The sequence below is a fragment of the Phyllostomus discolor genome, chromosome 3 (genome assembly GCF_004126475.2).
Source record: "Phyllostomus discolor isolate MPI-MPIP mPhyDis1 chromosome 3, mPhyDis1.pri.v3, whole genome shotgun sequence".
NCBI classification, from domain to species: domain Eukaryota; kingdom Metazoa; phylum Chordata; class Mammalia; order Chiroptera; family Phyllostomidae; genus Phyllostomus; species Phyllostomus discolor.
The window spans coordinates 166,911,866-166,936,697 of record NC_040905.2 but is presented as its reverse complement, the minus strand read 5'-3'; the positions used below and the strand labels follow the sequence as shown (position 1 = coordinate 166,936,697).

The 24,832-nt window shown below is 42.1% G+C and overlaps 1 protein-coding gene across 1 annotated transcript in view; it reads right to left on the bottom strand.

Annotated features, from left to right (window-relative positions):
* FAM189A2 (family with sequence similarity 189 member A2) overlaps positions 1-24,832 on the bottom strand; it is a 49,211-nt gene that overhangs the window by 5,120 nt on the left and 19,259 nt on the right. Inside the window, 11 exon segments of the mRNA XM_028516805.2 lie at positions 655-810; positions 2,174-2,252; positions 2,441-2,570; positions 9,131-9,143; positions 9,146-9,263; positions 9,398-9,505; positions 10,949-11,016; positions 11,019-11,045; positions 11,048-11,075; positions 14,972-15,053; positions 15,055-15,080. Of these exon segments, the coding sequence (XP_028372606.2) occupies positions 655-810; positions 2,174-2,252; positions 2,441-2,570; positions 9,131-9,143; positions 9,146-9,263; positions 9,398-9,505; positions 10,949-11,016; positions 11,019-11,045; positions 11,048-11,075; positions 14,972-15,053; positions 15,055-15,080 (835 nt within the window).

The window sequence follows — 24,832 nt, the reverse complement described above, 5'->3', positions numbered from 1 at the left end:
TAGAGCACGAGGAGAGCATAAGCCACTTGGGTTTTCATTCTCTTCCTTTAGTTCCTGTATTTTTTAGTTTTCTACAATGAAGACATATTTGGAAATGTTCAGATATTCATATATTCAAATAGCATCTATATATAAACAAACCCCTAAAGGGATGGAGACGAAGTGTGGGTTTCACGCTAACCAAAGTTCTTCAAAAACAAGGTTGGATTTAAAGAATTTAACCTATCTGTACACAGTAGAAAGATAACTAATATTAAAGTGTAGAAGAGGGGATGAAATTACCACCCTTTGAGTTTTTCCGTGAGAGAGAATGTGCACCCCCACAGGATCGCGAGCACCTGGAAAGCAGAACTGGGTTTGCGTTAGTGCCTTTGTGCAGCGCCCACCACCAGATCATCCGCAACCAAATGCATTCAATAAAATGGCTTAAAAAGAACAGCTCCCTACCAACCTTAAAAGACATGGCAGATATATATTCCTGATGTGCATGTAGAATACCTTACTTCCTCAAGACCTCTTAACCGCCTTTAGGATAGCTTTTCAAATTCAGGGTCCCAGGCAGCCACAACCCCACCTCCTGCCCCCCCCCCCCACTTCCACCTGGCACCTGGAGGCAGATGCATGCTCTGAGGGGAGCTTGGGGAATGGCCTCACCTCTCTCCACGGAACAACGATGGAACAGGGGGTCACTCCTCGATCTTCTCCTCAGGGGCCGGAGAAGTCCCCGGCGCTCCACAGCACGCCGCTGGTTGGAGTTGGCAGTTGAAGTGGATGCACTTTCTTCTCCGGGTATGTTGGGAATGTCCCCATCTGAGTAATTTTTTAAGAGGAGAAAGAAAATTGATTTCACTAGCCACAGCCCTCAAAATTTTGGGTAGGAAACACCTGTGAGGCCAAACCTTGGGGGTGAGGGCAGCACAGTTAGTAACATTTGCTTAGGCAGAAGGCCCAGGACGTTTGTATTTCCCAGCACTACGGGAAACGCTGCCTCTCCAAACCGGCACTCCAAGTCTAAAACAAACAAACAAAAACCTCCAAATCCAAGCTGAAATAAAGAAGCCTGCCAAAATATCAGTTTTTTCTAAAGGTGTTAGCACCTTCTCCAGGAAAGCATCCTGTCCACCTTCAGCATCAGAAAGCTCCCACCTATCTTACAGTTTCTGACTGTTCTGGATGAGCTGGGTCAGGTGGGCGGTAGGACCTTCACAGCAAGATGGCTGCCCTGGTGGCTGTAAATGGAGCACAGGCAGGGTTTGGGGGGGGCGGGGGGGCGGTAGATGCCTACAGGCTCCACTGTGGAACTTCTGGAAAACTGCATTAAAGAGCTAGAAGCCACTAAATGAATCAGTAGAACCACTCTGGAATTGGATGACTTTTGCTCAGGAAAATAAAATCACATCATCTGTGAGCCTGAGTGTGGTCGGAGAAACTTTTTTAAGAAATGGGACAACTGCAAACGTACTCGGGAAACAGAGCGCCGCTGCCTAATTCTACATAAGACAGAAGGTGAACAGAACAGAAACACAACCCCCAATGGTGCTACTGAAAAATCACCTCCGTCTAAAAGAGCTAAATGCTGATCCATTGTTTGTGACTGTGCGCAATTTTGTCCTGGTGGGCAATTCTCTGGGCCATTTAAAACCTCTCCAAAGAGAGAGCTGTAACACTGTTACCTTGAATCACAAAGAGAAATATAAATGGACTCTAGTATTTAACTCAGGTCTGGAAATCAGGAATCACTCCCTGTTAAGGTGACATGCCCTGAACCCTAGGTTATAAACGACAGCGTAATCTCACAGCAAATCAGCCCATAATAAATGAAATGCTTTCTTCTCTTCAAAAGAGCTCATCTTATTTTAATAGAAGTGAATAAAAATCTTCAGTTGGAAAATGTAAGAATGCCGCCAAATTAAACTCTGTAAATCTATTTCACGGGTCAGTCCCAGAGACCAGTTCGGTTATTCACAAAAGATTCTAAGGATATCTGTATTTCTGTCCACATGTTATCTCCCTCTGTAAGCCCTAAAGTTGATAGTAGTTTTAGGGAAGGATACAGCTTGACTCATTTGCTCCAAAAATATCTGATCTCCAATAAAATGCTACAAAATCATTATTTGATCATGTTCTAATTTTCAGAATCACAGGTTCTGGCAGTGAAAAATGGGTTTATTACCTTGAGTCATGGTCACGCAGTCCTGCTCCATCGGGCTTCTGGCAGCTTCGGATCCTCCTGACATTTGGAATGAAGACTCCTGAATCACAGGGAAAAAAAGGAAAATTGGTTAATATTCTACTCAAGCATCATCTGGGCTCAGTGACCCTCTGAAAAAGATCAGCAGTGCAGGCACGGGGCTGCGGTGCAGGGGCTCCTGCCTCTCTCTGAGCCGAGCGCTGCTCGTCCTGCCTGTGCTCCACCGGAGAGAGACTGTGTGCTCCGTACCTGCGGCCGGTCCGTCTGGTTCACCACAGCTTCGTACGGAGGCGGGGGATCCAGAGGACAGAATACTTCCACGCCCTTGATTCTGGCTCCATATATATGCGGCAGCGGAATAATATTGGGACCACCCATCCTAGGAAAAGTATGTTGGCATCAGGAAGCAAGTTCTTCAGAGAGACCAGGTGACCTTAGTGGCTCCAGCTTGCTTGGCCTTTGCCTGGAGATGGTTATCCTCAGGCAAGTAGCAACACATAGTATGCAATACTATCATTCCTGTATAATCTACTAGGCAAAAAGTAAGCAAAAGTTTCTAAGAGACAGAAAGCAGCTTGAGGATTGCCAGGGGCAGGGAGGAAGGGAAGGGAGGAATGGGGAATGACCGATTAAAGACACACAGTTTCCCGGAGGAGCTGAAAATGCTTTAGAACTAGATGGAAGGCATGCTTGCACCATACTGTGCACTTACTAAGTGCCACTGAATTGTACATTTCCAAATGTTTCATTTCAGGTTATGTGAATTCCACCTCAATTAAAGAAAAAACAAAACTATAGACACAGGGAAGCTCAATTATTTCTTACATTAGTGCAGAACAACTTTCTTGCCTGGGTTTCCCTGATGTTTCATTCATGAGAGCGACATTAATATTTGTTAAAAAATGTTTGAAAGAAGAAATAAAATTTTCAAATAAAGTGAACAGCACACAGCTCAGAGACAAAGCAGCACACGGCAGGGGGGACCCCGGAGGGACTGATTCTTCCTGAAGGCAGTCCTTCAACAAACACCGACGGAGCGCTGGCTGCACACCAGGCGCTGTGGTTCTTGTCCTGTGGGTAAAGGGCCCTTGACAACAGAAGCACAAACAAAAACAAAAACCTTGCAAGATTTTCTGCCAGTGTCCATACAAAACTACATACCCACACATGTGATCTACATAACAAAGACCCTAAATATTAAAACAATAATTTAAAAATACATAGAAGTTTATACCTTCTAACAAAACCCCCAGTTATAAAATAATTCCTGGGGATATGATGGGCAGCACAGTAACTGTAGTTAATACAGTATTGTATTTGAAAGTTGCTGAGACAGAAGATCTTAAAAGTTCTCATCACAAGAAAAAAGTTTCTTTACTGTGTTTGGTAATAGATGTTAACTAGACCTGTTTTGTTGATCATTTGTAATACATACAAATGTCGAATCATTGTGTTGTATACCTAAAACTGTATTCCATTTCAAATATCCATCATTTTTTTTAAATATACAGAATACAAAAAAAAAAAACCTGTATTCAAGCCTTGGAGTACTGGAGAATGAAAAAAGTTGATAACAGCAGAGTTTAATATCTGCTGTTAAAATGCAAGAGTGGACAAGCACTAAAGGAGATTAATAAGGAAGCAGGTTCTAGAGCCAGTTCACGCAGGGCACTGCTTCTTTGGAAAGGTGCTCTTTGTGTTTATGGCCATTTCCTGTTATCCTTGGTGCCCATTTTCAAAAATGTAATTGATGGAGGAAAAGAGGTTGAAAAAGATGTGACATTCTTTATTGCTAACAATAAAACTTTATTGTTATATCTGGGATTTAGAAGAATGAGACTCTACAGCCTGAATTAAAAAAGAAAAAAACAAAGCTGTCCCCCCTTTTCCTTTATCTTAGTTCAGAAGGAAGACTCTCATCTCCTGCTTGACCCAAAAGGGAAGGGAGGTTATGTTTTGACAGCTACTGCAGGGATGTGTGCAGGCTTGGTATGGAGCACACAGAAGACCTAAAGAGAGGCACCAGCACGAAGGGTCTCTCCCAGCGGTGCCGGGCTGGGGTCCTGGTAAAGTTATCAAAAGGGATATTATGTGCTCCCCTCCCAGCAGGACTTGCCCATGGGTGTTTTGCCAACTCTCCACTTCAACCAAAGCCGTTTAAGAACTGTAAGCACCAGGAGCTGCCAGGAACCCAGACCCTCTGGGACTGGACTGAAGCACTTTTCTGGTCAATGAATAAGGTAACTGGTTTACTCAGTGAGACCTAGGGCCTCCTCCTGTCCTCTCCAGAGGGCCAGCCTTCAATCCTTAATTAACATAAGCTTCATGAGCCATCTTTCTAGCACTTGCAAACCCTGGATTTTTCCCCCTCAGCCAAATGTGCCAGCATTCACTATTGTGCCCTGGCCTGGAAAATTAGTACCCCCATCTGTCTGTCTGTCAGCTCTGGTGGTCTGTTTGTATTTCCACACCAGTGGCTCCCTACACAGTATGTGCACAGAGAAGAAAGGGCTTGTTTAGGGCCAAGGGGACAAATGGCTTCCATTTTACAGCCTCAACTACAGAATCTCTTCAAGAAGGAAAACAGACAGAAAAGAGGGGATAAGCTTTATCTAAACTGACCACAGAATAAAATGGCTTCTATGGTGGTTATTGAAATGGCCAGGAGACGCCTCATTTTGATGGAAGATGCCACTGGAGTTCATGCAGAAGGCAAGTTCCTTTCCTACTAAGCAGCTTTCCCTTATTTATTTCCTTATTTACCTCTCGGGGTAAAAATGGACCTGTTGTGGGAAATGGGCCTACTACTGACTGGCAGGCTTGTCCCTGATCCCTTATGGGTTTCACCTGGGAGGTCTCCTAACTGTGGACGGCCCAGGCCTCCGTTCTAGAGACTCTGCTCTGACTGCCTGCGGTGGGGCCCAGGTATCAGTAGGTTGTTAATGCCCCAGGTGACCCCAATGCACAGCGAGGACCCAGAACACTGCAAGAGGAAATGGATCGTGGTGGCTGAAATTATATCTGGTAGAGATGATCAGATTTTTATTAAGAATGACTGTCTTTAGCCATAGCCACGTGGCTCAGTGGTTTAGAGCATTGTGCCATGCACTGAAGGGTGGTAGGGTTAATGCCCGGTCAGGGCACATGCCTGGGTTGCAGGGGACAACCAGTTGATGTCTGTCTGTGTCTGTCTTTCTCTGTCTCTCTTTCTGCCTTCCCTCTGTCCCTCCCCCTTCCTCCCTCTAAAATCAGTGGGAACATGTCCTCGGGTAAGGAATGACTGTCTAGAAAACTAAGGCAGAGGTAAGATTAAGGGCTGTTCCTTCAGAGTAAGAGACACACCGAGAATATTTTAAACACAGTAATTAACAGTGATGGAACACAGCAGAAACTTTTACTTTACAAAAGATTTTTTATGCCCATTATTTTGTAACAATCCTCTCAGTAGCCATGTGACAATGCAGAATAATGAGGAAACTGAGGCTCAGAAATGAAAAGAGATCACCCAAGGTCACCCTTTTAGGAGACTCCAGAGTCTGAGCTCTTTCACATTCATCCCAAAGTCTCCAGGAAGCCAGGAGCTGGTTCGTGGCCTGAGCCCTGAGGGTGACCAGAAACTCAGACAGATCACGCAGAATATGTTGTTTTGATGCTACAAATATGCCTTGAGGACTCATCTGGGGGTGATGCAGTAACTAATATGTCCTTGACCAAAGAATGATCTTCCTCTGTGTACTGGAAAAGCTGTGCATGCCTTTTCACTGAGCACCTGGTGGTAGGGTTGCTGCCTGTAGAGGGGGGAGCAAGGGAGGGGTGCCCCACACAAGAGCCGAGCACTGGGTCAACTGCTAGCACAGCCTGGCCCCACTTGCGTGTGAGTGTTGAAGCTCATTAGTAAAAGAAATGGGTGGGCTTTGTCTTCACCTTTAAGAAAGGCTCAGGTCAACCTGGCTCCTACCCTCCCTTCTTTAATTTCCTACAGCAGGTCCCATGGTCCGAGTAGGTCCACATTCATGAAACAGTTTGGAGACTCTGCCCTTTGAACTCGGGCTCAAGCCAATTTCTAAGACCGGGGGGCCTCTAGGGTAGTGGAGACAGGGTGCACAGCCCCTCTGTTCTGACAAACTGATTCACAACTCAGAGAGACCAAGATCATGTTTGGACCAAGGTCATGGCTGCAGTCAGGCTTTTGGTTATGAAAGTGACCTGAGAAGCCCTTTCTCAAGGAGATGAATGCATGAAGTGGTTCTGTTTATAGACGTTAAGTAAATAAACCTCTTCTGAGAGGTCATAACACCTTAGAAGAAATGGGGAGCATTCACTGTGTGAAAACACTTATCATAACTGGCTGTGGAAACTTAAAAAAAATTTCTTAATATTTTGCCTGCCTTACAAGAAAAAAAAATTACCACTTGGGATTAAACATCTAGTATCTATAAAGTTGATTTATACAGAGAATCTAGCAAAAGCAGTCAAATTTTAAAGTATCTCTGAGAGCCCTAGCTGGATTGCTCAGTTGGCTGGAGCACCATCCCATACACCTAAAGTTTGTGGGTTCGATCCCCGGTCAGGGCATGTACAGGAAGCATATAATGGATGTTTCTCTCTCACCTCCATGTCTGTCCATCTGTCTCTCTCTACCTCCTTCCTCCCTCTCTAAAATCAATAAAAACATATCATTGGGTGAGGACTAAAGGGAAAAACATTTTTTAAAAATATCTCTGATAGAGCCTGGCTGGCGTAGCTCAGTGGATTGAGCGCAGGCTGCGAACCAAAGCATCGCAGGTTCGATTCCCAGTCAGGGCACATACCTGGGTTGCAGGCCACGGCCCCCAGCAACCGCACCTTGATGTTTCTCTCTCTCTCTCTTTCTCCCCGCCTTCCCTTTCTAAAAATAAATAAATAAAGTCTTTTTTAAAAGTATCTCTGATAGAATACGTATATAAAGGTGAATAAATTTAACCATTTTGAAAAAGAAAGTGGGCTTCCCTCTGACATTGGTGGAATTTCAGCAAATGAGACTGGTTCCCCATTGGAGATAAGATCTAGGGCTCTGGGTATACAGTTTAGGCCAAGCAGTGTCTTCTTTCTCACAAGAGTGTTTTGTTTTAACACCCTTCCCCATGTTCCTTCCGAAAGTTCTGAATAGTAATGCCCTTGATGAGAAGCTTGTCTGTCTTCTTCCAACCTGATTTGGCCAGGGGCCTTCTCAGGACCCAGACAGACAAATCCAGAGGTGCACATATATCCTCCAAGAATGGAAAATACCCACACTGCTAAACATGACTGTGGAGGAGCACAGGAAGGAAGGAAAGAGAGAAGAGAAGGTTGGGAGGCTGGTCAGGACACTCTAGGCCTCTGTTGGACAGCACAATTCCCAAGCCCACATGAGTCACTTTCCCTTTCAGCTACTACAGGAATAAAATCTGTCTGTTGCCTCCTCTTAGGTCAAACAAGTGCTCCCCCACAGTCTCAGAGAGCCAAGGAGTTCTTCAAGAGGGCACTTCTCTTCTGAATCATGAAACACCAAGCATTTTACTATTCTCATGAACCCTCTGCACCCAGCCTGAGACTAGGTAATGGTTTAGCAAATGTGCCCTAATGTGCACAAAGAACATAGGTTTTGTTGCTGTCTCTCCAGCCCCTGAAATTCTTGGCTCATTTCCTAAGAGAAGGAAACCAAAGAAGCTGCCCTGGCCCCTGAAGCTTCAAAGCTTCAGTGCACCACTGCCTGACCAACAGGGGAGCTGAGCTGCTCCTCAGCCATCCCCAGCCCCTCTGTTCAGCCAGCTGATGCCCCCTATGGCTTTGTGGGCATCCTTCATCCATCTAGGTGGGCTTGAGGTGGGGTTTAGGTATGACTCGGAAGGACAAGTCAGGAAGATAACCCGAGGAAAAACCACTAACAGCATCTGGTGGTGGTATGCACTGGCAACCTCTTTCAAAGCCACGTATGGCTGCTGTAAGCATAAAAAAACTGATTTCCAAAAACACCATGCCTCGCACCAAATTTGACAACTCTCCAAGTGTACCTTAGGGAGTAAATACTTTAAATTCCTGGCCCTCAGAATATCAAGCTTAAGACACTCATCTTTCTATAGAATTCAGAGGTTCTCTCCTGGAAACTTAAATATAGGTTTGCTTATCCTGGAAATTCAACTTAAGCTCACCTTGTCCAAGAAGCCAACCCTGACTAGCTGACCCTTCCTTCAAGTTCTCTGCAGCCCACCCACCATTCCAGGTTAGGTGGTTCTCCTCTGTGCCCTTAAATCCTCTCCTCTGAGTACTGCTTACTGTGATCGTAACACCACTCACTTTGAATGACCTAGACTGTAAGTTCCTTGATATGAGGGAGGGGGATAGGGACATTGAACTCATTTTCAATCTTAATAACCCAACACAGTGACTAGTAAGCAGCAGAGAACGGATCAAATTGTTGGTTCAATGAATAAACTAAGTCATTCCTTAGAGATACATTCTAGAACTTGGTAACAATCAGAGGAAGACATGGGGCATTTCATTCTACAGATAATAAATCCCGAGTTAAGAAACCGATGATCAAATTTTTAGCTAGAATTTGAAAATGATAATAAGCCTGGTGTCTATTTTTTCCAGACCAGAGAGAAGTAATTAATAATTCATCTTTTTTAATGGCTGGGAAGAGTTTCATGATTTGGGGACCTGCTGATGGTGTATAATGAACATCGATTTGGCTTAACTAAGTGCGTTTCTAGGGCAACAGCAGCTCTCAATCATGTCAAATTACAACAGTTATCTCACTGGGTGTCAGTTTTCCTGGGAAGCTAATTGAAACTGAAAAGTATATCTTTAGGTCAAGGTTTGACTTTTCTTTGGTTTCATGCAGTTAATCAGAGAGAGAGAGAGCTCATGCTCACATGGTACAGAGCATTGGGGTGACAGGGTACTTACGAACGATACCGCCGGTTCATCCGGGTGTGCATGAGTAATATGTGGCGAAATAGGAAGGGGGAGGCACTGGTGGCACAAAGTCATCGGGGTCTGGGATGCGTCTGTGTTCGTCCACTTCTTCAGCAGAAATCTGGGATTCATCCTAATTAAACAGCACCTCTGTTAGTCAACAGCCTGCCCGCAAAGGCTCAGGGAGAAAAGCAATGAACAGCACAGAAAGGCCCCTGGGCAGGTCCAGCAGAGACACGGTCACAGTGCCACCTTGCATGGACTTACACTGCAGGATCTCCTGGCTGCAAATATCTGGAGGTAGCGAAGGGCGGCTGCCACCAAGCAGACGGTGGTGGTCAGGGCATTCAAGGCACACAGGGCAAAAAGGACTTTCTAAAACAAAGAAACAATGATGGTACTGAGTACCTCAAAGGAGATGCCCAGAATGCAATATAAAACAACTTTAAAATAATAATACTGTCCCAATAAGACAATTCTCATGAGAAAATGCATGTGAAGAACTTACATTTTAAGTGCCCCCCCAAATGCTGGTGATTATCATGACTCATGCAACAGAGAGTACTTCTTAATTTAATAAATTTATCTTAGAAGCTTCCTGTCCCAGAAAGACCTGATATGACAATAGTTCTTTTGCAAGCATCAAATACGGTTTGGAAACATTCCTCACAGGAAAGCAGTAAGTTTTCTCTTCTGAAGTTGGTGTCCCCAGTGACATCCATCCCCTCCCATAGCCTTGCATCAGGACAGCTTGCTGCTTCATTTCGTGGCCACTGATTCTATTTCAGGAGCTTTTGGCAGTGCTGCCCAGAGCACCCAACTAGGACAACGGAGGGGGCGGGCTGTCCGAGTGTAACAGGGCTCTCTCCTCCAAACACACAACTCAAAATAGTAGCAAAGGCAATTCCAAAAGTTTCTGTTGCCACAGTCCTGGCTCCTTAGTGGGGCTTTCCCCAAGCAAAGTCCTGGCTCAGAATGTTTGGGGGTGACTCAACTACCAAAAATCCCCAGCCAAATAAGAAAGCCATTTTTTACGTCCTTCGTAATCCAAAGAGCTGGCAGCTTCTCTCTCTTCTTAGAGATTCCTCCTCCCCACAAAAAATTAACCCCAAAGATCTAACTAAAGAAAGCCATCACTAGCTTTCAATAGTGGTACACTATCCAAAAGCTAATACCTCACAGTTCACCAACTGATCTTGTCACTTACTGGCTAACGGTCCTTAAGTCAGAACATGATTTTATCCAGTTCCCTAATAAAGGTTAATTTTGATTTCTCTTCAAATAGGATCATTTGTTTTTAATCCCTTTTGTTTATTATAGCTGTTGCCTATTAAACAAGAGGTAAGTGCTTGAATTTCTCCTATATTTCCTGGCCAATATCCCTCCAAAGTCTGTGTCCCAGAACTGTAGCACTCAGCAGCCCACAAGATTCATTTATACTAACACGGGAGGATCAGAACAATGACAGATCGGTATGCAACTTCAAGGTTGTGCTAAAAGCCACATTATATATGTATATATAAACATGCATATATACATGTACGTGCATATGTATATACTCAGGCTCCTTTACATGTTTTACTATTTTATAATTCTTAAACACAAAGAAATTCATCCCATATTTAAAAGACATACAATAATATGTGATTCTTCTGTGTTCAATTTTGTCTCTGAGTCACTCACTGATGAGGGGTTGTTCTCATCTGTTTTCAGCAGCATAACTGATGGAGGGTAATGGCAAGATATTTCAAGTAACTTTGTTTTTTCTGGGGATCTGAGGTATATTTATTGCTGGGCAGTAGAATCCACTCAAGGTACCTTAAGTAGAAGGTGAACTGCACTACAAGGCTGAACTGGGAAGAGTTTCAAGGCATTTTCTTTGTCGTGCATTTGGCTGGTTGAAATTCTTCACACAGAAGCAAATCTTGCCTTCACCTAAATCCACCTTAAGGGGAAAAAGGCAGAACAATAATTTAATTATGAAGAAAAATACACAGGCTATACCACAGAACACCAATCCTACAGAATGAAATATAGGTTTAGTGTCAGTATATCAGTCAGGATAGCTCTCGGTATGCTGTGGTAACAACCAGGCCCCAATTTCCAGTGGTTTAACCAAACAAAGTTATTTTGAATATACTACATGTCCATTAGGTCAGCAGGGGCCTCTGTTTATCATATTCACCTAGAGACCCAGGCTGATAGAGCATCCACCATCTCAGGATTGATCGTCACTATGCCAAAGAAATGGAAGACACAGGACGATTGTACAAGGGCACTTAAAGTAGGCTTGCCAGATAAATATAAGACCACCCAGTTAAATTTGAAATTTAGATGACTAACAGATCATTTTTTTAGTATAAGTATGACCCAAATATTCCATGAGACATGTTTATAGTAAAAACTATGAGCTGTCTATTTGAAATTCAAACTTAATTCATTGGTTTTTATTTGCCAGATCTGGTAACCCTAGCTTGAATCTTCCTCTTGGAAATGACACTCAACACTTTACCTCCCAAAAGATTGCCAAAGCAAATCATGTGGCCCCACCAAACTCCAAGAGGGCAAGGAAGTTCAGTCTACCAAGTGTCTGTAAGAAGCAGATGGTATTATTTCAGTGACAGTAGTAGCCCTAAACCATGTAGGCTTAAAAAGATCTCTTAGTTCACATCTTCCATGTTTTCTTTATTTAAAGTTATAATGTCAGTGATCAGTAATTTCATATATATTTTAGTAAGAGGCTTTGCAAACCTTTTCCAAGTTTCTCTTGAGTCATGTTGTGAAAATATGTACCACCTGCCTGTGGCTCACAAGACCTATAATTTGAGGGCAGAGGTTTGTTCTTACTTGCCCTGCTGCTTGAGCTGCTGAAGTTGACTATTCTATTTTGGCTAAAAAGAAAGGCCACACCTCTCACACTTGCTAAATTAATCACACAGCTTTGACTTCACATGTTACCATGGATTTGGGGTGACCCATGTAGGTGGAGAGGAAAAGAAGAAAGGAGAGCATCTCTTACCCCAAAAGACTTCATTTGTCAAAGAGCCTCCCTAATGAAAAGCAACTATGACATGGCCCCACTAATTAAAACTTGTGTGTTTTATGCATTAAAAATGGCAAGAAAATGCCACCAAGTAGGTAACTATACTATCCCAGAAGAGTTAAGATTTCAAATGATTTTTAAAATTGCCCTATACTTTTATGACTTAAATTTTTACAATCAGAAACAAACACAGATTTGGTTTTATGGTGAGAAAATTTTTTAAATTGCAAATATACTTAGAAGTTTAAACAGATATTTATGCCTTGACATCCCCCACCCCACTCCCCACTCTAAGGCAATTTTACTATCTCTGAGAATTTGAGAATCTCTGGATGTGGGACTCAAGTCTGGATATCTTTAAAAATGTTCCCCCAGCTTATTCTAATGGGCAGCCAAGGTACAGAACCACAGAATTTCTCATAAAAGTCAACTATACCTTTAACCCCTGCAATCTGGCTTCTGTTTTCTCCAGACCTACCAGTGTCCAGCCACTAGGCTAATTTCTCACTATTGCCCTCCCAATGTGGTTTCTACCCATTCCCTTTATTTATTCATTATTCAAAGTCCTTCTCAAATGCCTATATTCCAGGTAGCCTTCCCCATCTTCCCATGGATACAAACCCTTCTTCCCTGCATCCCCTAGAACTGTTGTCACACTAACAGCTGAACTCGGTCTACCCTGTTCTGTAATTGGACATTTATTCATTCCCTCTATGAACACTGATCAAGCATTTGCCATGTGTATACCTACTCCTCTCGCTACTGATAAAATTCTAAGTCAGAAGTGATGTCTGACTTTTCTTTCTACTCTCTGCAGCCTCTAGCATGGTGTCTTGCTTATAACAGATGCTACAATTTTGCCCAATTGTCTTTCCATATATTGTGACTTTTTACTTCCAACTTGTGTGTACTCTCTTTGCTCCTTCTACTTTGCTGTGCAATTACTAATTGGAAATACAAACTTTCTTCAAAATTTTTTTCTGGGAACTCTTCTGTATATAAAGGAAGCTACTGAAATCTCCCAAGATAATAGAGAACCAAGGAAATTCCCAACTGGAAGAAGAGAGAAGACAGGTGGATGAATATCTTTAACCTAAAAAAGAAAAGGATAAATGCCAGAGAGGTGTCGAACTAGGACATTGTGGAAGATTATCTTGTGAGGGGACCAGGGTTTATTTCCTAAAGGAGGAAATAAGCACTTTTGAGGCTTTAAAAGACTGATGATGACCATTGGATGAACAGGAAAGTAAGGCACAGGGAATTTGGTGGGGGTGGGGGAGGTGGAAAGACAGCATTGTTAGAAATAAGAAAGTAGGGCAGGAGCCTGGGTAATGAGCTGCAGGCTCTGGCTCAATTACAGGGAGCGTGGGCCACTGCAGGGAGTGGGCGGGATGAGGGTGAGGCACTGAGGGCCTTCCAAACCAGAAAGGGCTGCGATCTGGGGCCCCTTTAGTTACAGTTATGAAAGCATTAAATGACAAAAATCAAAAGGGTTAAGAAGGTGCAGCAGTTTTTTAGTAAGTCCCTAAGGAGCTTTCCTGCTTGGGAAGGTCATGAGTTTCCTTCCAAGGGTCTATCACAGCCTTTGTAGAAATGTGGCAGCCAGCTTCCAGCATCTGGCTGGTTTCCCAGGGTGAGACTGCCTTGATACCAAATTCCAAATTAGTGACATCTAATGCAACATCTAAAAAGTCTTTTTCTTTAATTAATTTATTTATTTACTATTTTGTTTTTGCTTTGTGTCACAGGGAAATACTTGTTACTACAAAGTCCTTTTAAAAAGTTCAGAGATATCAAGCAATTTTACTTCTGGGTATACACCCCAAAGAATTGAAAGCAGGTTCTCATACAGATATTTGTAGACCTTTTTTCATAGCAGTATTATTTGCAATAGCCAAAAGGAGGAAGCAACCCAATCATCCATGGATGAGTGAGTGGATAAACAAACTGTGCTATATATATACAGTGGAATATTATTCAACTTTAAAAAGGAAGGGAATTCTGACACATAATACAATATGGATAACCTTTAATGACATTATACCAAGTAAAATAAGCCAGTAAAAAAAATACTGTATGATTCCACTTATATGAAGTACCTAGAATGGTTAAAGTCACAGAAGGTAGACAGTGGTTGCTGGGGGTTGCTGTGGGGGGAATGGGGAGTTATTATTTAGTATGTACAGAGTTTCAGTTTTGCAAGATGGAAAGAGTTCTGGAGATTGGCTGCCAAACAATGTAAATGTACTTAATACTACTGAATGGTTAGGGTGGTAAATTTTATGTCATATGTATTTTACCACAATTAAAACTTAGAAAACAATTCAGAGATGGTACAGGTCTACAATTCTGAAATCCAAAAAGTTTCTGTACCACTGCTGTCCCAGACTGCAAGAGGGCACTACAGAAAAAATACATCACATGTATTTTCTAAAATTTGGAAAAACTCTGAAATCTGGCCACCAAAATATGTGGATAAAGGCTGCTGACCTGTAGTCTCACAATATCTATTTTTCTTCTTTCAATGAGACCAGACAGATATTGATAATGGATACCTAATCTGCCAATTAACTAACTAATGATGCATTATATTACTGTGGTTTGGGGTTCTGCTGGCTGGCCCCTGTCTTGAAAAAAATAACTGACAACTGGAGTAAAATAATTAGGAGGCAGCTTCCTTTCTAATTTCAGGCCTCACTTTAGGATGCTGCCTGGCAATAAGCAGCCAATCACTGGCACCCAAAGTAAGCCAGATAGGCTGGTAGGCCCAATGCATGTGGTGTTTTAGCACTGCTTACCAAATCACACCTGGGCACGCTGGACACGAACTGGGCCCCTTGGCAGCCCAGGATAAATCCAGCTAAATTTAAGAGGACACACCACAGAGAGCAGCACAAAGAGGTTTACCTGAAATGGGAGAAAATGGGTAGTTAGAAAAATGACAGCTAAATTCTGAGATTTTATCTGAATAAAACTAACATTCTTTTCCTAGAGGAAATATTTTTTTAAAAGTCAGAACCATGTTCTTAGTATCCAAAATCTTCCCCACTACTTTTTAGAATTTTTAAAATGCACTCAGGAATGCCATTAACCTTCAAGTCTTCTCAATCATTTCAGGTCTCTTTTTTTTTTTTTGGTAGATAAGGGAGTTTCTATCTCTATGTTTTTTCTGTACATTACATTAAGCCGTGGCTATTTTTTCTTGAGCCATTTTTTTTCTGAGGCTTGCAGAATCAATGGTAAGTCAAATGGAGAATTCTAGACCATAAATAGAACCCAAGGAAATGAGGGAGCTCAGAGCCATTCCTAACCAGAAATTCTAGTACATAGGTAAAGTAAAGATGAACCTTTTTTCAGTTCTGCAACAGACAGGCTAAGCCTCTCCTGATAAGACTGGAATTTTTTCTGTTGCCTCTCAAACCCTGCATCCAATCACTGGCCAGACAGAGTGGCACCAGTAACCGCCAGGTACCCATTTATCTCAACAATATCAAATGCCTTGAGAAAAAAAAACATAGTTACAATCCTTATGTCCACCAGGACACCACTAATCTTCATAACTAAAGCTTAGCATCATCAGCTATAGAATGGGTAAGAGTTCACTACCCAACACTAGACCCCAAATTCCATGATTAATATCTTAAATTCAGCTCATCAAATGACACCATTAAAAAATCAGTAGGCAAGCCCCAGACTGGAAGAAATGTCATTCAGATGTTGACCAAAGAACCTTTTCCAGAACAGACAAAAACTCCTCACCTCAATAATAAAAAGGCAACCCAAATTTAAAAAGGGGCAAAAAACTGAAAACATTACTTGACAAAAGATGATACGGAATGGCAACACGCACAGAAGTGTCAACATAATTAATAACCACAAATGAAAATTAAGACAACAAAGAGATACCACTTTACAGCAACAAGAATGATTAAAATTAAAAAGACCACTATCAGAGAGATGTAAATTAAAACCACAATGAGATACCACTTCACATCAGTCAGAATGGCCATCATAAACAAAGCAACAAACAACAAGTGTTGGAGAGGTTGTGGAGAAAGGGGGTCCCTAGTGCACTGTTGGTGGGGCTGCAGACTGGTACAACCACTATGGAAAACAGTATGGAACTTCCTCAGAAAACTAAAAATGGATCTGCCTTTTGACCCAGCAATTCCACTGCTGGGGCTATATCCTAGGAATCCTGAAACACCAATCCAAAAGAACCTATGCACCCCAATTCATAGCAGCACAATTTACAATAGCTAAGTGCTGGGAGCACCCTAGGTGCCCATCAGTAAATGAATGGATCAAAAAACTATGGTACATTTTACACAATGGAATTCTATGCAGCAGAAAGAAAGGAGCTCCTACCCTTTGCAACAGCGTGGATGGAGCTGGAAAGCATTATGCTAAGTGAAATAAGCCAGGCAGTGAAAGACAAATACCATATGATCTCACCTTTAACAGGAACCTAAACAACAAAACAAACAAATAAGCAAAATATAGCCAAAGACACTGAAATAGAGAACAGGCTGACGGTGACCAGAGGGGAGGGAATTTCAGGGGAGAATGGGAAGGGTTTACAGGACAAATATAAAGGACACACGGACAAAAACTAGGGGGTGTGGAAATGGGAGGGAGGTGGGGAGGGAGGGGTGGGTGGGCTGGGATGGGAGTAAAGGATAGAAAACTGTACTTGAACAATGATTGAAGTAAAATTAGAAAAAAATTAAAAAGACCAGAGATAGAACAGGTGAGAAGGAGGAGCACACAGAACTTGGGTATTGCTTGCTTGTCTGGGTAGAAAATGGTACCACCACTTCAGAAAACTGTTTTCAGTTTCTTAAAACTTAAATATAAATCTCCCGTGCAGAAGAATTCCAAATAATTTATGGAGATAATCTACCCTCAACCCACACCGCAAATATGAGCTGCACAAGGTGAGTTCCTTCCAAGGAACAAGGTATGAAAAGACCAAGGGGGAGTAACTTTTCAGAGGAGGAAGTTGACAAAAACAGCATCAGCCCAGTGAGCAAGGGTAACATCACTAATAAGACAGGCTGATGGCAGGCACCCTTGATATAAGATGATGAAAACAGCATGTTACCTCTGTGGTCTTCCTCCCCAACCCCCATAATAACTACAGTCTATTCACAAGAAAAACAGCAGGCAATCTAAATTGAGGTACCTTCTACAAATGCCTGACCAGTACTCCTCAAAACAGGTGAGAACATCAGGAAAAACAAGGGAAGTCTAAGAAACTGTCACAGCCAGGAAGAGCCTAAGCAGACATGACCACGAAATGTAATATATCCTGGGTGGGATCCTGGACAGAGAAAGGGCATCAGGCATAAACTAAGGAAACCTGAAGAGTATGCATTTTAGTTGATAATAATGTATCAATATTGGTTCATTAATTGTGATCAATGCACCATACTAATGGAAGATAGCAATACTAGGGGAAACTGGGTGTGAGGTGTACAGGACCTCTCAGCACTATCTTTTCAATATTTCTGTAAGTCTAAAACTACCCCAAAATAAAACTTTCATTAAAAAAAATTCTGAATATACACCTACCATATGACCTGCAATTCCACTCCTACAAACAGACCCAGAAAAATAAGTGCAATTGCCCACAAAAAGACTTATGCAAGCTACTTACTTACAGGAGCTTTATTCATATTAGACCAAAAGGTGAAAAGAACTCAAATATTCAACAACAGGAGAATAAACAAAGTGTGGTGTTTTCACATAGTGGAATGCTTCCAGCAACAAAAAGGGACAAAGCACTGATGCACAGCAACAACATGACATTCAGAGAAATTATTTTGAGTAAAACAAGCCAGATACTGTATGATTTCACTTACACGACATTCGAGAACAGACAAAATACGATAATCATGGTGATAGAAATAAGAAGAGTGGTTGCCTATCTTTTAAAGAAAGTTTTGGAGTGAAGGGGTAAGACTGGGAAGAGAAAGGGGAATTTTCTGGAGTGATAAAAATGTTCTATATCATTTTTTGTTTGTTGTCTACAAGGGTGTGCTTTTAACATAAGCAGATGCTTTTAACATAAAGGAAATCCTGAGTCTGGCTGTCAGAGCAGCGGGGTGAGATCACACAGTGAATGCACTACTTCTAAAATGTCACAACCACGAACAAGCTGAGAGAATGCCCCAGGGATTCACTGCCTGGGAGGCGTGGCTTCTCTCCAGCACAGGAGGGGCTGCCAATGAGGAGTCAGGGTCAAACCATTAGAACGTCACCCCTGAAAATCCCAGGATGAGGACCTGAGCTGCATGTCTATTCCCCAAATGTATTCCTACATATGGCTTTATTATTATTACATTATTCTTATTACTATCTGGCCAAACTTACTGGCCAAATGGTTGTCCCAATAACTCTTGTGTAGACTACTGGGCAGATATCAGATATGGGGGTGATTAGGATACTGAGCATATCTCTTTCAGAGGTTGGATCAGGTTCAAGGGCACAAAATATTGGAGTTATGAGGGTCCCACTTAGGATTTACAGGGACATCAAAATGGGCCCCTTTGGCTTTAACTTGGTTATGATGGTATAACTTTCAAGACCCAAATTCCCATCCCAACCATGACCAGATAGCATCCCCTCAGACAGAAGACGGTGAAACATCAGCTACCAATGAAGAACATCACAGCCACAAACTCCACTTAGCCATATTTGGAAAGGGGAAGAATTTCTTATATTTCTCACACTGGCTTCATTCCTGCCTTTAAAAAGTCATTGCAGTGATCTGAGTGTCTTTTTCTGGAAAGCACCTGAATTTAAAATCAGGAGACCTGGTTCACATTCAGGCTTTCCCACTTGTTTGTCATGATATCTTAGGCAGCCTCTTCGAGACTCACTTTTCTCATCTGTTAAATGGATCTGTATTCCAGCCTACCTCACAAAATTATTGAGACTCACACAAAATTATATATAAATAATCCTCTGTAAATTTCAAAATGCTCTGCAAGCAGTTTTATCAGTGTTAATAATAGGCATTTTCTATTTTGAGGAGTAGCTTTGTTATTACAAAGTAAACTTCACAAAATGAATTTCAAGTCCAATACTTGCATTTTGCTCTTATGTTTGTGACACACCTGAGTTATGGCAGCTGGAAAGAGTAGTACTCTGTTATAAGAATAATCTGACCCTGGCTGGGTGGCTCAGTTGGTTGGAGCATCATGCCATACACCAAAAGGTTGTGGGTTCAATTCCCAGTCAGGGCATATGCCTAGGTTGTGGGTTCCATCTCCTATGGGAGGCAACCAGTTGATGTCTGTCTGTCTGTCTGTCTGTCTCTCTCTCAAATCAATAAGCATATCCTCCCATGAGGATTAACCAAAAAATAACCTGCAGGTACACTGTTTCCAAAACTTCTCCAAAAAGATTTCTTTCTGCAGCCTGCTTGTCTTAGAAACTCACTCCATGCTAACCTTTGAGAGTAGTGTGCAGGGCATCTCCTGTTTGCCCCTCCGGATCCTCTCACCACCCGCCACTCCCTGCTCCCTTCCCAGAGAGGCTGACATGTGAAGACAGTGTCAGTGGGGCTCCTTTGCCAGCCAGTCTCTAAGTTCAGCCAATGGGGAGCCCTGACAGAAGATCTGAGGGAGGAATGAGGGTGAGGTTAGTGTAATTTCCCTGGTTCCCTGTGTGCAGCCTCAGGCCAGCTGTGCCCCTCAGTGGAAAGCCACAGGTCCCTCTCAAGGGATCCTCTGTTCACTCTTGCAACTTCCAGATTGTCCCACTGCATCCTCTTCTCAAGGCAGCCCCAGGGACAGCCACAGCCTCACCACTCCCTATGCCCTGCACATACCTTTGTGAACAGACCCTTTATTAACCCTTGCCAAGTTATAATTTTATTGGGTCATCTGTGTCCTGCTGGGACCATCGCTGATACAACTTCTCCACAAAATTTCTCTTCATATTTAACCTCAATTTCTTCCTGCTCTTTGAGCTTCATTCCTATTGCTCTCACTTAAGATTTATCATCACATGCCCACTGAAGTGAACACCATGAGTTACAGTTCCCGAATTCTACTGAAGCCAGTTCATCACTGAGGCTTATCATGAAAGAGAGAGAGAAAGAGAGAGAGGCCCAGAGGTGGTGGAGAAATGTCCTTCTAGAAGATGTATTATAGACATGAAAGACAGTGGGACCTAAAAAGTGGAACACTTGCTCCCAATGCACCCTATGGATTTTAAGAGTCAGATGTAAAATCTATCCATTTAAAGGTGAGGTGCAAAATCCAAGATCCAGAAAGCTGGTCCTCTTACAAGCATTGGCAACATGAATAAGCCTTTCATAGTTTCTGACTTTACTGTTACTAACTTGCATTATGAGTATTTTATGATATGTACATTGAATATATCAGGTAGCTTGATGTAAAATGTGCTGTTTTTCAAGTCAGTATTTGGAATTGACCTCAACTCTGATCTTTTGCAATTGTGCCTTTAGTTCATTCCAGATCTTAATTAAATGACCCAATAAAAGAATATTTGAGGAACCTAAGACTATTAAGAAGAAATATCACCTTCAATTTGCCTAGTCCTACCTGCTAAAGGTCTCTCATAATCCCCATCACATAACAGCATTAAATAATTATGCCTGTAACAGCTTGGAATTATTCAGTGTCTTTTTTGATACAAGATTTCATTCTCTAAATAGGTTGACCTTTCCCTACTGCCTAAGATTTTTATTTTGCTTCTCACTGCCCTGCTGCTCCAAGCTCAAGATACAACTGAAACTCAACTATGCATAAAGAAACTATCCCAGCAACTGTGTAAAGATTATGTAGTTTAAAATGAATAGGTTTGAAATGGTGAGTTGAACATAAGCATTTAGTTCTACTAATTCCTGGGTGTTACAGGGGCAGGGGGCAGGGGGGCATTAAATGGTAGTGAAGGAAAAAAATTTAATGCAAAAATCCATAAATACAGAGAATGGGAAAATAGCAATAAAATTTTAGAAGCTAGAATGCCGATGGGCAAGTGTATGTATGTTCTTGGAGAAATGACATCCACGCTTTAAACCACTGATTAGTCCCTAGTTAATATTCCATAGAGCCCATGACAGTCAATAAAACTGCTTATTTGACTCTTAACAACATTTAAAATTTTAATTCAGTTTGGGGAAGCATTTTAATACTAAGATGCAGAATCACGTGCAAGGTTATCCGAACATAACCCAGTGACACTGGGGGGAAAAGCTGAAGACAAGACACCAAGTTCAAGCTTTCCTGATGTAGTTTAGCAAAATGAACGTTCTGATTGATTGCCCAGCACCCTGGCAACCAAAAAAAAAAAAAAAACCCGTAACAAATCACAAGCACTCGAAAGCCCAGGCTTTTGCTACTTTAGGGCTTTTGCTACTTTAAACCTGTTTCGGGAGCTCACATGCCAACTGACTTGGTTTAAACGTCTGTGAGGCTTTAATCCTCAGATCCCAAGAGAACTTACTCCTAGCCTTCACTCACTGGCACCCTTTAAGTTTCTTCCAGAAACTTGGCGGATATATTGCTCACATTCAGACTGGCTCTCCTTGCCAACAAGCTAAACACAGACTCATTGCTACGAACAGAACCAGCTGTCTCTCTTTTCTCTCAAAGATGTTTGTGTCGGATTTACTCATATTATAGCTGTCCTGAGATTTTCTTTTGGTAAAAGGTTTAAATATAACTTCCAGTTCTTTTTCCAACACCAGTGAAAGGCTTCTTCCTCTCCCCACCTGAGTAAGACACAAAATTTTCATCAGTTTTAGAAGAGTTTTAAAATGAGTAACTGCAGTTTGAGAACAGTTTCAAAATGAGTAACCAGAGTTGCTAATTCTGGTGGAAATGTACAAGCCGTGGGGGTACTTTCAAGCCTCCTTGCTTGTGAAAGGGGATTCTGTCCTACCAGGGTGTCCTTCCCCGGACTCATGCAGATCCCTTATCTCCCAGGGCTCCCTGTCAGCTCATCATCCCTCATTTCTCAGAAAAGTAACTTCTCATGACCCAACAATCAGGCATAACAAAAAGGGAATGCCCTTAGCATGTGTCTAGCTCCCCAGTTTGCCAACACAGCATACACAGCCGCATCACCCCTCAATTATACATCCTTCTCAGGAATATGGCTGCAACCAGAAGAAAAACATCAGATGAGAATGTCAGAAGAAACAACCAGAGGAGGACAGGGCAGGACATATTGGATCTGCAGCACAAACAAGAAAGGGTCAGGAATGTGGACTGCAATGCCTCTGGGAATATGCTGGTAGGGGTAAAGTTGCATTTGAAGATAAGAAAGAAAGTTCAGTTCAAACAAAATTGCAGCTCTATGGTCCTTGATACTGAACTTTTCTTACTCCCTTATTTTCTCCTTTTCTTTGTACTTCTCTGATATGTGTTCTTTTCTTGCTTCTGGCCTCTTCTCCACTGGGGCTAGCTTCTCGAGGTTCACCAAGTCAGAGTCAGATCTTATGATTCCCTAGCAATGAAGATCGCAGCTCTTGAGAAGAGTCTCTTATCCAGAGTCAAGTTTCCAAGATGGCCACTGTCATGGCCCTCCCTCTCTGTGCCCACAGGCCGTTCTTCCCCTCAACAGGTGCAATTCCATGCATACAAAGGAATGTTATGCAACCTGATGCAGGAAGTACCTACACAGGAAAGAACCTTGAAGACATTGTGCTAATTGAAATAAGCTAGATACAAAAGGACGAATAATGTATGATGACACTTACACATGAGGTCAAATTCACAGAGACAGAAAATAGAATGGTGGTTAATTAGGGGTGGGGGATTGCTAAGTGGGTACAGAGTTTTTATTCAGGATAATTTAAAAAATGGATAGTGGTGATGCTTGTACAGTGTTGTGAATATACTTAATACCACTGAACTGTACATTTTAAAATGGTAAAAATGGCCATTTTTATTATATTTTATCACAAATTGAGGAATCACACAAATAAATGCAAAAGGAAAGAAAGAAATAAAAAGAGATGGAGTCCAATTTCCATTTCTCCACCCCTAGATGCTAAGCTGGCCTTAGGAACTTGTTTGATCAGTAGAACATAGCAGAGGTGACATTCTGGGACATACAAGACTAGATCATAAGTAGTCTGGGCCACCCATGCCTCTTGCCATCCCCCTGAGGTCTGCGCCACCATGCAGGGTGGCAGTGACATGGGAAGGTCACATGTTCATGCTTTAGTCAACAGCCCTTGCTGAGCTCCCAGGCATGTCTTTTATAAAAATATACAGAAGTATTTAAGAATGAAATTTTGTGAAGGCTGGGATTTATTTCAAAACAACCCAATGACAGGAGAAAAAGAAATGGATAGGGGTATAGAAGAGACAAGTTTGAAGGTTTGTTAATGATTATTGTAGCTGGTCAATGGGTACAAGGAGCTTGTTGTATTTCTCCCAGATTAGGGGTGTTTTTGAAATTTACCATACGAAACGAAGAAGGAAGAGGAAAAAAATGGAAGAAGAAAAGGAGGAAAGAAGTGAGAAGAGGAGAAGAGAAGGAAAAGGAGAAGATGAGGGAGAAGAAGAAAAAGGAGAGAGGGGAGAACAAATAAAGCAATTTGACTGGGAAGACAAAAACGTGGCAGGAAGAATGCTCTAGAATAGAAAAGACTAAAGACAGAATAATCAAAGGAAATGACCAAACCTTGACTAGGCCGTAGGTTTTTAAAAAATGGAACTAGGTTACATAGGCATATTCACTTTTTGAGAACACATCAATCTGTGCACTTATACACACAGAAATGTGCACAATTCATACTTCAGTTAAAAGGCTTTTTGATTAAGAAAACATTATATAACATCTTGGAGTGATTGGGGAACTTGAAAGAAGAGCTGAGTATTAGGTAACATTAGGAAATCATTGCGGTTTTTTAAATTACAAAATGTTATTATGGTGAGAAAGAAGAATGTCTTGTTTTTAGGACAGAATGCCTCCTAAAGAATATGGGGTAAAGTACCGTAAAGTCTGAAACTTTGAAACAGTCCAACATAAAACCCCTCATTTAAGTATAGACAGACACAGCAAATATGGCAAAATGTTAACAGCTACAGAATCCAAGTGGAAGGTATGTATGAATTTGTTGAGTTATTTGCTCAACTTTCCTGTAAGTTTGAAAATTTTCATGATAGAATATTGAAAAATATTGAAGAGATTTTTTCAGGTGCAAAAGTAACAAATTAGAAGCAACTGTCTACTTAGTAGCTGATACTAGCAAACTCCTTTCTAAAACAGCTGGGTAACCTGCCTGCAGGCGTAAGGCTACTACAGCAGTATCCATCACACAGTCAGTCTTCTTTCTGGCAAGGCACAGCACAGCATACCCGCACATAAAGCCTACTGCCTACCGAGGCCCACTCGGCCACACAGAGCTCCCAGGCAGCCCCCTTTCCCAGAGAGCCTGCTGTGAAAACAGACCCACACAAGCAAAGTGGTGACAAACAGTGTGGAGAGACCACCTGAAACTGCACCCCAACTCTTCTACTTCTAGCTATGCGGCCTTGGGCAAATTACGTAACCACTCTGTGCCTCAGTTTCCTCAGAATGACGAAACTAGTAACGCTCCCCAGATTAGTGGGTTGGTGTATGCACCTCAGTTACATGTTTGTTACTGCCACCAAATGTTTCAGACATGA